We start from the raw sequence: 13238 nt of genomic DNA on the forward strand, positions 1-13238 counted from the left end.
GGTCCAGAATCGGCGGCAGAAGACTCCTCAGTCTTCTAAAGGTAGCGCACAGCACTGCAGCTGTGCGCCATTTTCCTCTCAGCACACTTCACACGGCAGTCACTGAGGGTGCAGGGCGCTGGGAGGGGAGCGCCCTGGGAGGCAAATGAAAACCTATTTGGCTAAAAAATACCTCACATATAGCCTCCGGGGGCTATATGGAGATATTTAACCCCTGCCAGAATCCACTAAAGAGCGGGAGACGAGCCCGCCGGAAAAGGGGCGGGGCCTATCTCCTCAGCACACAGCGCCATTTTCCTTACACAGCTCCGCTGGTCAGGACGGCTCCCAGGTCTCTCCCCTGCACTGCACTACAGAAACAGGGTAAAACAAGAGAGGGGGGGCAAAATAGTGGCAAAAATTATATTATAAAAGCAGCTATACAGGGAGCACTTATTATAAGGCTATCCCTGTCATATATAGCGCTTTGGTGTGTGCTGGCAGACTCTCCCTCTGTCTCCCCAAAGGGCTAGTGAGGTCCTGTCTTCGTTAAGAGCATTCCCTGTGTGTCTGCTGTGTGTCGGTACGTGTGTGTCGACATGTATGAGGACGATATTGGTGTGGAGGCGGAGCAATTGCCAAATATGGGGATGTCACCTCCTAGGGGGTCGACACCAGAATGGATGCCTTTATTTATGGAATTACGGGATAGTGTCAACACGCTAAAGCAGTCGTTTGACGACATGAGACGGTCGGACAATCAATTAGTGCCTGTCCAGGCGCCTCAAACACCGTCAGGGGCTGTAAAACGCCCTTTGCCTCAGTCGGTCGACACAGACCCAGACACAGGCACTGATTCCAGTGGCGACGGTGACGAATCAACCGTATTTTCCAGTAGGGCCACACGTTATATGATTTTGGCAATGAAGGAGGCGTTACATTTAGCTGATACTACAGGTACCACTAAACAGGGTATTATGTGGGGTGTGAAAAAACTACCTATAGTTTTTCCTGAATCAGAAGAACTAAATGATGTGTGTGATGAAGCGTGGGTTGCCCCTGATAAAAAGATGCTAATTTCAAAGAAGTTATTGGCTTTATACCCTTTCCCGCCAGAGGTTAGGGCGCGCTGGGAAACACCTCCTAGGGTGGACAAGGCGCTCACACGCTTATCTAAACAAGTGGCGTTACCCTCTCCTGAGACGGCCGCACTTAAAGATCCAGCAGATAGGAGGATGGAAAATATCCAAAAAAGTATATACACACATACAGGTGTTATACTACGACCAGCTATAGCGACAGCCTGGATGTGCAGTGCTGGAGTAGCTTGGTCAGAGTCCCTGATTGAAAATATTGATACCCTGGATAGGGACAATGTTTTACTGTCTTTAGAGCACATAAAGGATGCATTTCTTTATATGCGTGATGCACAGAGGGATATCTGCACACTGGCATCACGGGTAAATGCTATGTCCATTTCGGCCAGAAGAAGTTTATGGACGCGACAGTGGTCAGGCGATGCGGACTCAAAACGGCATATGGAAGTTTTGCCGTATAAAGGGGAGGAGTTATTTGGAGTCGGTCTATCAGATTTGGTGGCCACGGCTACAGCCGGGAAATCCACCTTTTTACCTCAAGTTACTCCCCAACAGAAAAAGACACCGACTTTTCAACCGCAGCCCTTTCGTTCCTTTAAAAACAAGAGAGCAAAGGGATATTCATATCTGCCACGAGGCAGAGGAAGGGGGAAGAGACAGCAACAGGCAGCTCCTTCCCAGGAACAGAAGCCTTCCACCGCTTCTACAAAAGCCTCAGCATGACGCTGGGGCTTCTCAAGCGGACTCGGGGGCGGTGGGCGGTCGTCTCAAGAATTTCAGCGCGCAGTGGGCTCACTCGCAGGTAGATCCCTGGATCCTGCAGATAATATCTCAGGGATACAGGTTGGAACTAGAGACAGATCCACCTCGCCGTTTCCTGAAGTCTGCTTTACCAACGTCCCCCTCCGAAAGGGAGACGGTCTTGGAAGCCATTCACAAGCTGTACTCTCAGCAGGTGATAGTCAAGGTACCTCTTCTACAACAAGGAAAGGGGTATTATTCCACTCTATTTGTGGTACCGAAGCCGGATGGCTCGGTAAGACCTATTCTAAATCTGAAGTCCTTGAACCTGTACATAAAGAAGTTCAAGTTCAAGATGGAGTCACTCAGAGCAGTGATAGCGAACCTGGAAGAAGGGGACTTTATGGTATCCTTGGACATCAAGGATGCGTACCTCCACGTTCCAATTTACCCCTCACACCAGGGGTACCTCAGGTTCGTCGTACAAAACTGTCACTATCAGTTTCAGACGCTGCCGTTCGGATTGTCCACGGCACCTCGGGTCTTTACAAAGGTAATGGCCGAGATGATGATTCTTCTTCGAAGAAAAGGCGTATTAATTATCCCATACTTGGACGATCTCCTGATAAGGGCAAGGTCCAGAGAACAGCTAGAGATGGGATTAGCACTGTCTCAAGAAGTGCTAAAACAGCACGGGTGGATTCTGAATATTCCAAAATCCCAGTTAATGCCAACAACTCGTCTGCTGTTCCTAGGGATGATTCTGGACACGGTTCAGAAAAAGGTTTTTCTCCCGGAGGAAAAAGCCAAGGAGTTATCCGAGCTTGTCAGGAACCTCCTAAAACCAGGAAAGGTGTCTGTACATCAATGCACAAGAGTCCTGGGAAAAATGGTGGCTTCTTACGAAGCAATTCCATTCGGCAGATTCCACGCAAGAATTTTCCAGAGGGATCTGTTGGACAAATGGTCAGGGTCGCATCTTCAGATGCACCAGCGGATAACCCTGTCTCCAAGGACAAGGGTATCTCTTCTGTGGTGGTTGCAGAGTGCTCATCTATTGGAGGGCCGCAGATTCGGCATACAGGATTGGATCCTGGTGACCACGGACGCCAGCCTGAGGGGCTGGGGAGCAGTCACACAAGGAAGAAACTTCCAGGGAGTGTGGACGAGCCTGGAAACGTCTCTTCACATAAACATTCTGGAACTAAGAGCAATCTACAATGCTCTAAGCCAGGCAGAACCTCTGCTTCAGGGAAAACCGGTGTTGATCCAGTCGGACAACATCACGGCAGTCGCCCATGTGAACAGACAGGGCGGCACAAGAAGCAGGAGTGCAATGGCAGAAGCTGCAAGGATTCTTCGCTGGGCAGAGAATCATGTGATAGCACTGTCAGCAGTGTTCATCCCGGGAGTGGACAACTGGGAAGCAGACTTCCTCAGCAGACACGACCTTCACCCGGGAGAGTGGGGACTTCATCCAGAAGTGTTCCACATGCTGGTAACCCGTTGGGAAAGACCAATGGTGGACATGATGGCGTCTCGCCTCAACAAAAAACTGGACAGGTATTGCGCCAGGTCAAGAGATCCGCAGGCAATAGCTGTGGACGCGCTGGTAACGCCTTGGGTGTACCAGTCGGTGTATGTGTTTCCTCCTCTGCCTCTCATACCAAAAGTATTGAGAATTATACGGCAAAGAGGCGTAAGAACGATACTAGTGGTTCCGGATTGGCCAAGAAGGACTTGGTACCCGGAACTTCAAGAGATGATCACGGAAGATCCGTGGCCTCTACCTCTAAGGAGGGACTTGCTTCAGCAGGGTCCCTGTCTGTTTCAAGACTTACCGCGGCTGCGTTTGACGGCATGGCGGTTGAACGCCGGATCCTAAAGGAAAAAGGCATGCCGGAAGAAGTCATTCCTACTTTGATTAAAGCAAGGAAGGAAGTAACCGTGCAACATTATCACCGCATTTGGCGAAAATATGTTGCGTGGTGCGAGGATCGGAGTGCTCCGACGGAGGAATTTCAACTGGGTCGATTCCTACATTTCCTGCAATCAGGATTGTCTATGGGTCTCAAATTGGGATCTATTAAGGTTCAAATTTCGGCCCTGTCGATTTTCTTCCAGAAAGAATTGGCTTCAGTCCCTGAAGTCCAGACTTTTGTTAAGGGAGTGCTGCATATACAGCCTCCTGTGGTGCCTCCAGTGGCACCGTGGGATCTCAATGTGGTTTTGGACTTTCTAAAATCTCATTGGTTTGAACCACTAAAAAATGTGGATTTGAAATATCTCACATGGAAAGTGACCATGCTACTAGCCCTGGCTTCGGCCAGGAGAGTGTCAGAACTGGCAGCTTTATCTTACAAAAGCCCATATCTGATTTTCCATTCGGACAGGGCGGAACTGCGGACTCGTCCGCATTTTCTCCCTAAGGTGGTGTCAGCATTTCATCTGAACCAGCCTATTGCAGTGCCTGCGGCTACAAGTGACTTGGAGGACTCCAAGTTACTGGACGTTGTCAGAGCATTGAAAATATATATTGCAAGGACAGCTGGAGTTAGAAAATCTGACTCGTTGTTTATATTGTATGCACCCAACAAGATGGGTGCTCCTGCGTCTAAGCAGACGATTGCTCGTTGGATCTGTAGCACAATCCAACTTGCACACTCTGTGGCAGGCCTGCCACAGCCTAAATCTGTAAAGGCCCACTCCACAAGGAAGGTGGGCTCATCTTGGGCGGCTGCCCGAGGGGTCTCGGCATTACAACTTTGCCGAGCAGCTACGTGGTCAGGGGAGAACACGTTTGTAAAATTTTACAAATTTGATACTCTGGCTAAGGAGGACCTGGAGTTCTCTCATTCGGTGCTGCAGAGTCATCCGCACTCTCCCGCCCGTTTGGGAGCTTTGGTATAATCCCCATGGTCCTTTCAGGAACCCCAGCATCCACTAGGACGATAGAGAAAATAAGAATTTACTTACCGATAATTCTATTTCTCGGAGTCCGTAGTGGATGCTGGGCGCCCATCCCAAGTGCGGATTATCTGCAATAATTGTACATAGTTATTGTTAACTAATTCGGGTTATTGTTGTAGGGAGCCATCTTTCAGAGGCTCCTCTGTTATCATACTGTTAACTGGGTTTAGATCACAAGTTGTACGGTGTGATTGGTGTGGCTGGTATGAGTCTTACCCGGGATTCAAAATTCCTCCCTTATTGTGTACGCTCGTCCGGGCACAGTACCTAACTGAGGCTTGGAGGAGGGTCATAGGGGGAGGAGCCAGTGCACACCACCTGATCGGAAAGCTTTACTTTTTGTGCCCTGTCTCCTGCGGAGCCGCTATTCCCCATGGTCCTTTCAGGAACCCCAGCATCCACTACGGACTCCGAGAAATAGAATTATCGGTAAGTAAATTCTTATTTTACCCCTCCTGCGGTCCTGCACTGTCTATCTACATGCTTCCATGCAATAAATGGCTGGCAGCGCTCCAGTCATCCTCCAATCAGCATGCTTCCAGTCATTCAATGTCTGGCTTCAGGTTGAGAATGCTGCCTGGTCGCTCTGATTGTGTGTAATTCACAATCAGAGTAACCGGACAGCATTCTCTACCTGCCTCCCAAGAAGCCCAGAGGCACCAGCCCTCTCCTGCTCAAATAATCGTGGGTCCCTGGGCAGCTGCCCAGTGTGTATATATGTGTGCCCTGATAATGCGGCTGGTGCAGATACATTGCAGAATGTATCTTGCATGATTGAACACTGCACATGCTCAGAGAATGGGCACACATAAGTACAGGCAGTGCAGGGTAGTGCACATTTCCACTGTATCTGCACCATATGACCGATGACAAGCCAGAATTGGGTTGTGGTGGGGAGAAGTCAGATCTGCTGTGCCTAGTAAAGGTCAGATGTGAGTACTCACTGACAGGAGTGCCGAAAGCAGAATAGTGCGTGTACAAAGTACCCAGGCCAGTCTAAGGATCCTGGAGTGCTTGATGACACAATCATGCCCCCTTTGCATGTGCCGATGCTTTGTGTTGGCACACACCATAAGGAAATTTTCCATGATGGGGCTTAGTTTCACCCATTCTGATGGCCACAACCAAGTACCCAGGTTTGCCCAATATGTCGGGGACACTGCCCACTGACGATGATGACTTTTAGCAAACCAGGTGCAACTGCTACAGAAGCAGAGGGAGACCCAACTTGAGATGGGTACAACTCTGTATATGGGTGAATATGACCATTTTTCCCCTGTATGCTTCTTTTGAGCAATGAATGCCTGATTTAATTCCTGCTTTGCATCAGAACCAATATCTTTATACATACTGCATATCTACATACTGGTTTTTCTCTGACGTCCTAGTGGATGCTGGGAACTCCGTAAGGACCATGGGGAATAGACGGGCTCCGCAGGAGACTGGGCACTCTAAAAGAAAGATTAGGTACTATCTGGTGTGCACTGGCTCCTCCCTCTATGCCCCTCCTCCAGACCTCAGTTAGATTTCTGTGCCCGGCCGAGCTGGATGCACACTAGGGGCTCTCCTGAGCTCCTAGAAAGAAAGTATATGTTAGGTTTTTTATTTTACAGTGAGACCTGCTGGCAACAGGCTCACTGCAACGAGGGACTAAGGGGAGAAGAAGCGAACCTACCTGCTTGCAGCTAGCTTGGGCTTCTTAGGCTACTGGACACCATTAGCTCCAGAGGGATCGACCGCAGGACCCGTCCTTGGTGTTCGTTCCCGAAGCCGTGCCGCCGTCCCCCTTACAGAGCCAGAAGCATGAAGATGGTCCGGAAAATCGGCGGCAGAAGACTTCAGTCTTCACCAAGGTAGCGCACAGCACTGCAGCTGTGCGCCATTACTCCTCATACACACTTTACACTCCGGTCACTGAGGGTGCAGGGCGCTGGGGGGGGGCGCCCTGAGCAGCAATAAAAACACCTTGGCTGGCAAAATAATCACAATATATAGCCCCAGAGGCTATATATGTGATAATTACCCCTGCCAGAATCCATAAAAAAGCGGGAGAAAAGTCAGTGAAAAAGGGGCGGAGCTATCTCCCTCGGCACACTGGCGCCATTTTCTTTTCACAGTGTAGCTGGAAGACAGCTCCCCAGGCTCTCCCCTGTAGTTTTCAGGCTCAAAGGGTTAAAAAGAGAGGGGGGGCACTAAATTTAGGCGCAATATTGTTTATACAAGCAGCTATTGGGGAAAATTCACTCAGTGATAGTGTTTATCCCTACATTATATAGCGCTCTGGTGTGTGCTGGCATACTCTCTCTCTGTCTCCCCAAAGGGCTGTGTGGGGTCCTGTCCTCAGTCAGAGCATTCCCTGTGTGTGTGCGGTGTGTCGGTACGGCTGTGTCGACATGTTTGATGAGGAGGCTTATGTGGAGGCGGAGCAGATGCCGATAAATGGGATGTCGCCCCCTGGGGCCGACACCAGAGTGGATGGATAGGTGGAAGGTATTAACCGACAGTGTCAACTCCTTACATAAAAGGCTGGATGACGTAACAGCTATGGGACAGCCGGCTTCTCAGCCCGCGCCTGCCCAGGCGTCTCAAAGGCCATCAGGGGCTCAAAAACGCCCGCTCCCTCAGATGGCAGACACAGATGTCGACACGGAGTCTGACTCCAGTGTCGACGAGGTTGAGACATATACACAATCCACTAGGAACATCCGTTACATGATCCCGGCAATAAAAAATGTGTTACACATTTCTGACATTAACCCAAGTACCACTAACAAAGGGTTTTATGTTTGGGGAGAAAAAGCAGGCAGTGTTTTGTTCCCCCATCAAATGAGTGAATGAAGTGTGAAAAAGCGTGGGTTCCCCCGATAAGAAACTGGTAATTTCTAAAAAGTTACTGATGGCGTACCTTTTCCCGCCAGAGGATAAGTTACGCTGGGAGATATCCCCTAGGGTGGATAAGGCGCTCACACGTTTGTCAAAAAAGGTGGCACTGCCGTCTTAGGATACGGCCACTTTGAAGGTACCTGCTGATAAAAAGCAGGAGGCTATCCTGAAGTCTGTATTTACACACTCAGGTACTAGACTGAGACCTGCAGATAGTGCTGCTGCAGCGTGGTCTGTAACCCTGTCAAACAGGGATACTATTTTGCGACCATAAGACGTCGTCTTATATATGAGGGATGCACAGAGGGATATTTTGCCGGCTGGCATCCAGAACTAATGCAATGTCCATTCTGTCAGGAGGGTATTAGAGACCCGACACTGGACAGGTGATGCTGACTTTAAAAGGCGCATAGAGCCTTATAAGGGTGAGGAATTGTTTGGGGATGGTCTCTGGGACCTCGTATCCACAGCAACAGCTGGGAAGAAAATTTTTTACCTCAGGTTTCCTCACAGCCTAAGAAAGCACTGTATTATCAGGTACAGTCCTTTCGGCTTCAGAAAAGCAAGCGGGTCAAAGGCGCTTCCTTTCTGCACAGAGACGAGGGAAGAGGGAAAAAGCTGCACCAGTCAGCCAGTTCCCAGAATCAAAATTCTTCCCCCGCTTCCTCTGAGTCCACCGCATGACGCGGGGGCTCCACAGGCGTAGCCAGGTACGGTGGGGGGGGCCGCCTCAAAAATTTCAGCGATCAGTGGGCTCGCTCACAGGTGGATCCCTGGATCCTTCAAGTAGTATCTCAGGGGTACAGGCTGGAATTCGAGGCGTCTCCCCCCCGCCGTTTCCTCAAATCTGCCTTGCCGACAACTCCCTCAGGCAGGGAGGCTGTGCTAGAGGCAATTCACAAGCTGTATTCCCAGCAGGTGATAGACAAGGTGCCCCTACTTCAACAAGGACGGGGTTACTATTCCACACTGTTTGTGGTACCGAAACCGGACGGTTCGGTGAGACCCATTTTAAATTTGAAGTCCTTGAACACATACATAAAAAAATTCAAGTTTAAGATGGAATCGCTCAGGGCGGTTATTGCAAGCCTGGAGGAGGGGGATTACATGGTATCCCTGGACATCAAGGATGCTTACCTACATGTCCCCATTTACCATCCTCACCAGGAGTACCTCAGATTTGTGGAACAGGATTGCCATTACCAATTCCAAACACTGCCGTCTGGACTGTCCACAGGCACCGAGGGTCTTTACCAAGGTAATGGCAGAAATGATGATACTCCTTCGGAAAAAAGGGAGTTTTTAATTATCCCGTACTTGGACGATCTCCTTATAAAGGCGAGGTCCATGGAGCAGTTGTTGGTCGGGGTAGCACTTTCTCGGGAAGTGCTACAACAGCACGGATGGATTCTATACATTCCAAAGTCACAGCTGGTTCCTACCACACGCCTGCTGTTCCTGGGGATGGTTCTGGACACAGAACAGAAAAAAGTGTTTCTCCCGCAGGAGAAAGCCAAGGAGCTGTCATCTCTAGTCAGAGACCTCCTGAAACCAAAACAGGTATCGGGGCATCACTGCACACGAGTCCTGGGAAAAATGGTAGCTTCTTACGAAGCAAAATTCCATTCGGCAGGTTCCATGCAAGAACCTTTCAGTGGGACCTCTTGGACAAGTGGTCGGAATCGCATCTTCAGATGCATCGGCTGATAACCCTGTCTCCAAGGACCAGGGTATCTCTACTGTGGTGGCTGCAGAGTGCTCATCTTCAAGAGGGCCGCAGATTCGGCATACAGGACTGGGTCCTGGTAACCACGGATGCCAGCCTTCGAGGCTGGGGGGCAATCACACAGGGAAGAAATTTCCAAGGACTTTGGTCAAGTCAGGAGTCGTCCCTACACATAAATATTCTGGAACTGAGGGCCATTTACAATGCCCTAAGTCTGGCAAGGCCTCTGCTTCAAAACCAGCCGGTACTGATCCAATCAGACAACATCACGGCAGTCGCCCATGTAAACCGACAGGGCGGCACAAGAAGCAGGATGGCGATGGCAGAAGCCACAAGGATTCTCCGATGGGCGGAAAATCACGTCTTAGCACTGTCAGCAGTGTTCATTCCGGGAGTGGACAACTGGGAAGCAGACTTCCTCAGCAGACACGACCGACACCCGGGAGAGTGGGGACTTCATCCAGAAGTCTTCCAACTGTTGGTAAACCGTTGGGAAAGGCCACAGGTGGACATGATGGCGTCCCGCCTAAACAAAAAACTAGATATTGCGCCAGGTCAAGGGACTCTCAGGCAATAGCTGTGGACGCTCTAGTGACACCGTGGGTGTACCAGTCGGTTTATGTATTTCCTCCTCTGCCTCTCATACCAAAGGTACTGAGAATAATAAGAAAACGAGGAGTAAGAACGATACTCGTGGTTCCGGATGGGCCAAGAAGAGCTTGGTACCCAGAACTTCAAGAAATAATATCAGAGGACCCATGGCCTCTACCGCTCAGACAGGATCTGCTACAGCAGGGGCCCTGTCTGTTCCAAGACTTACCGCGGCTGCGTTGGACGGCATGGCGGTTGAATTCCGGATCCTAAAGCAAAAGGGCATTCCGGAGGAAGTAATTCCTACGCTGATAAAAGCCAGGAAAGAAGTAACCGCAAACCATTATCACCGTATTTGGCGAAAATATGTTGCGTGGTGTGAGGCCAGGAAGGCCCCAACAGAGGAATTTCAGCTGGGTCGTTTTCTGCACTTCCTACAGTCACGAGTGACTATGGGCCTAAATTTGGGTTCCATTAAGGTCCAGATTTCGGCTCTGTCGATTTTCTTCCAGAAAGAACTGGCTTCACTGCCTGGAGTTCAGACATTTGTAAAGGGAGTGCTACATATTCAGCCCCTTTTTTGTGCCTTCTGTGGCACCTTGGGATCTCAACGTGGTGTTGAGTTTCTTAAAATCACATTGGTTTGAGCCACTTAAAACTGTGGATTTGAAATATCTCACGTGGGAAGTGGTCATGTTATTGGCCTTGGCTTCGGCCAGGCGTTTGTCAGAATTGGCGGCTTTGTCATGTAAAAGCCCTTATCTGATTTTCCATATGGATAGGGCAGAATTGAGGACTCGTCCCCAGTTTCTCCCTAAGGTGGTATCAGCTTTTCACTTGAACCAACCTATTGTAGTGCCTGCGGCTACTAGGGACTTGGAAGATTCCAAGTTACTGGACGTAGTCAGGGCCTTAAAAATTTATATTTCCAGGACGGCTGGAGTCAGGAAAACTGACTCGTTTTTTATCCTGTAGGTGCTCCTGCTTCTAAGCAGACTATTGCTCGCTGAATTTGTAGCACAATTCAGCTGGAGCATTCTGCGGCTGGATTGCCGCATCCTAAATCAGTAACAGCCCATTCCACGAGGAAAGTGGGCTCATCTTGGGCGGCTGCCCGAGGGGTCTCGGCTTTACAACTTTGCCGAGCTGCAACTTGGTCAGGGGCAAACACGTTTGCTAAATTCTACAAATTTGATACCCTGGCTGAAGAGGACCTTGAGTTCTCTCATTCGGTGCTGCAGAGTCATCCGCACTCTCCCGCCCGGTTGGGAGCTTTGGTATAATCCCCATGGTCCTTACGGAGTTCCCAGCATCCACTGGGACGTCAGAGAAAATAAGATTTTACTCACCGGTAAATCTATTTCTCGTAGTCCGTAGTGGATGCTGGGCGCCCATCCCAAGTGCGGATTGTCTGCAATACTTGTATATAGTTATTGCCTAACTAAAGGGTTATTGTTGAGCCATCTGTTGAGAGGCTCAGTTATATTTCATACTGTTAACTGGGTATTGTATCACGAGTTATACGGTGTGATTGGTGTGGCTGGTATGAGTCTTACCCGGGATTCAAAATCCTTCCTTATTGTGTCAGCTCTTCCGGGCACAGTATCCTAGCTGAGGTCTGGAGGAGGGGCATAGAGGGAGGAGCCAGTGCACACCAGATAGTACCTAATCTTTCTTTTAGAGTGCCCAGTCTCCTGCGGAGCCCGTCTATTCCCCATGGTCCTTACGGAGTTCCCAGCATCCACTAGGACGTCAGAGAAAAACCAGTATGTAGATATGCAGTATGTATAAAGATATTGGTTCTGATGCAAAGCAGGAATTAAATCAGGCATTCATTGCTCAAAAGAAGCATACAGGGGAAAAATGGTCATATTCACCCATATACAGAGTCCGTCTATTCCCCATGGTCCTTACGGAGTTCCCAGCATCCACTACGGACTACGAGAAATAGATTTACCGGTGAGTAAAATCTTATTATTACAGTGAGCTGTAATTGACTTGTACAAAGGCATCTGGTGCTTTCCAAAGTAAAGGGAAAATGCCAGGTTATGACGCACTGACTTCATCCCTGCATGTTATTCCCAACAGACAAGCACTTCATCATATCAAAATGAAAATTGTATATTAAAAGTAATAATGTACATCCACATATATTTCATTTATAGTAAATCTTGACATTTGAATCTTAGATAAAAACAAACACAGAAGTGATGATCGAGAAAGAAGACATCAGGAAAGACGGGCAAAAGAGGGGACAAAACGAGAGGTAACCTATAATGGTTTCACATTTTATAATACCCTTTAATCCTAAATCTATAGAACTGGTATTATTTTGATTTGCAACCATTTACTTTTGAATTTGCATGATATAACTCTTTTAAAATGTTACCATTGCATTCCCTACTACAAATGTAAGGCTTACTGGTATGTAGTTACTTGCTTCTTCCTTTCTTCCACCTTTGTGCAGTGGTGATACATTCGCTCTTTTCCAGTCCTCTGGAATCAAGAGCAATGTAGGTGCCTGGGCAAAGCAATGCACTGGGGCCCCTACCCATTCTCCAGCAGTAGGGATGGGGGGTGTAATCAGCGGCAGCTTTGATGTCCTTGGGCGGCAGGCGGTGTTCTATCTTCTGCTCTGCATGTAGGACCTGGAGCAGTGATTTCTCCTAATTACTCCTTTACTTGGCAGATGGTGGGAGATGGGGCGGGAGGGAGAACACCAAACTGTAGAAGTGGGCATTGGACTGAATAAGAGGCCTGGTCCATGATTTCCAGGGTGATAGGGGGTGTTAAAAACGCAGAGGAGGTGTGGATAGTGGAGCAGGCTTAATATTCATCATATCTCTAACATCCATAAGGTATACTGGGGACACTTAGTACTATGGGGTATAGATGGGGTTCAAAGGAGCCGGTACACTTTAAATTCTTCAAACTAGGTGTGCTGGCTCCTCCCCTCTATGCCCCCTCCCACAGCCTGTTTAGAAAAATGTGCCCTCAGGAGAGGATGCACACTCTGGAGACCCAGGGATTTTTTTCTTCAATTTCTTTTAAACTTTTATTTATTTCAGGTAGGCTGCCCGGGCAACAGCCTACCTGCACCGAGGAACTTAGGGGGGGGACGGATACCAACCTCATTAGGTGCTGAGCTGTATCCCCGCTGACAGGACATCAGTCCTGATGGGCAGTGTACCGCATGGCATTGCGGTATGGCGCACACCACCTGCAGCACGCCGCACACCCCTAAGAGGAGC

General features: G+C 49.1%; 1 protein-coding gene across 2 annotated transcripts in view; it reads left to right on the plus strand.

Annotated features, from left to right (window-relative positions):
- The window catches only part of DYNC2I1 (dynein 2 intermediate chain 1), a 167824-nt gene that overhangs the window by 46104 nt on the left and 108482 nt on the right, over positions 1-13238 (plus strand). For both annotated transcript variants that reach the window (XM_063921921.1, XM_063921920.1), the window contains exon 4: positions 12177-12253. In XM_063921921.1, the coding sequence (XP_063777991.1) occupies positions 12177-12253 (77 nt within the window). The remainder of the gene's footprint in view (positions 1-12176; positions 12254-13238) is intronic.

The sequence above is a fragment of the Pseudophryne corroboree genome, chromosome 5 (assembly GCF_028390025.1).
Source record: "Pseudophryne corroboree isolate aPseCor3 chromosome 5, aPseCor3.hap2, whole genome shotgun sequence".
Lineage (NCBI taxonomy): Eukaryota > Metazoa > Chordata > Amphibia > Anura > Myobatrachidae > Pseudophryne > Pseudophryne corroboree.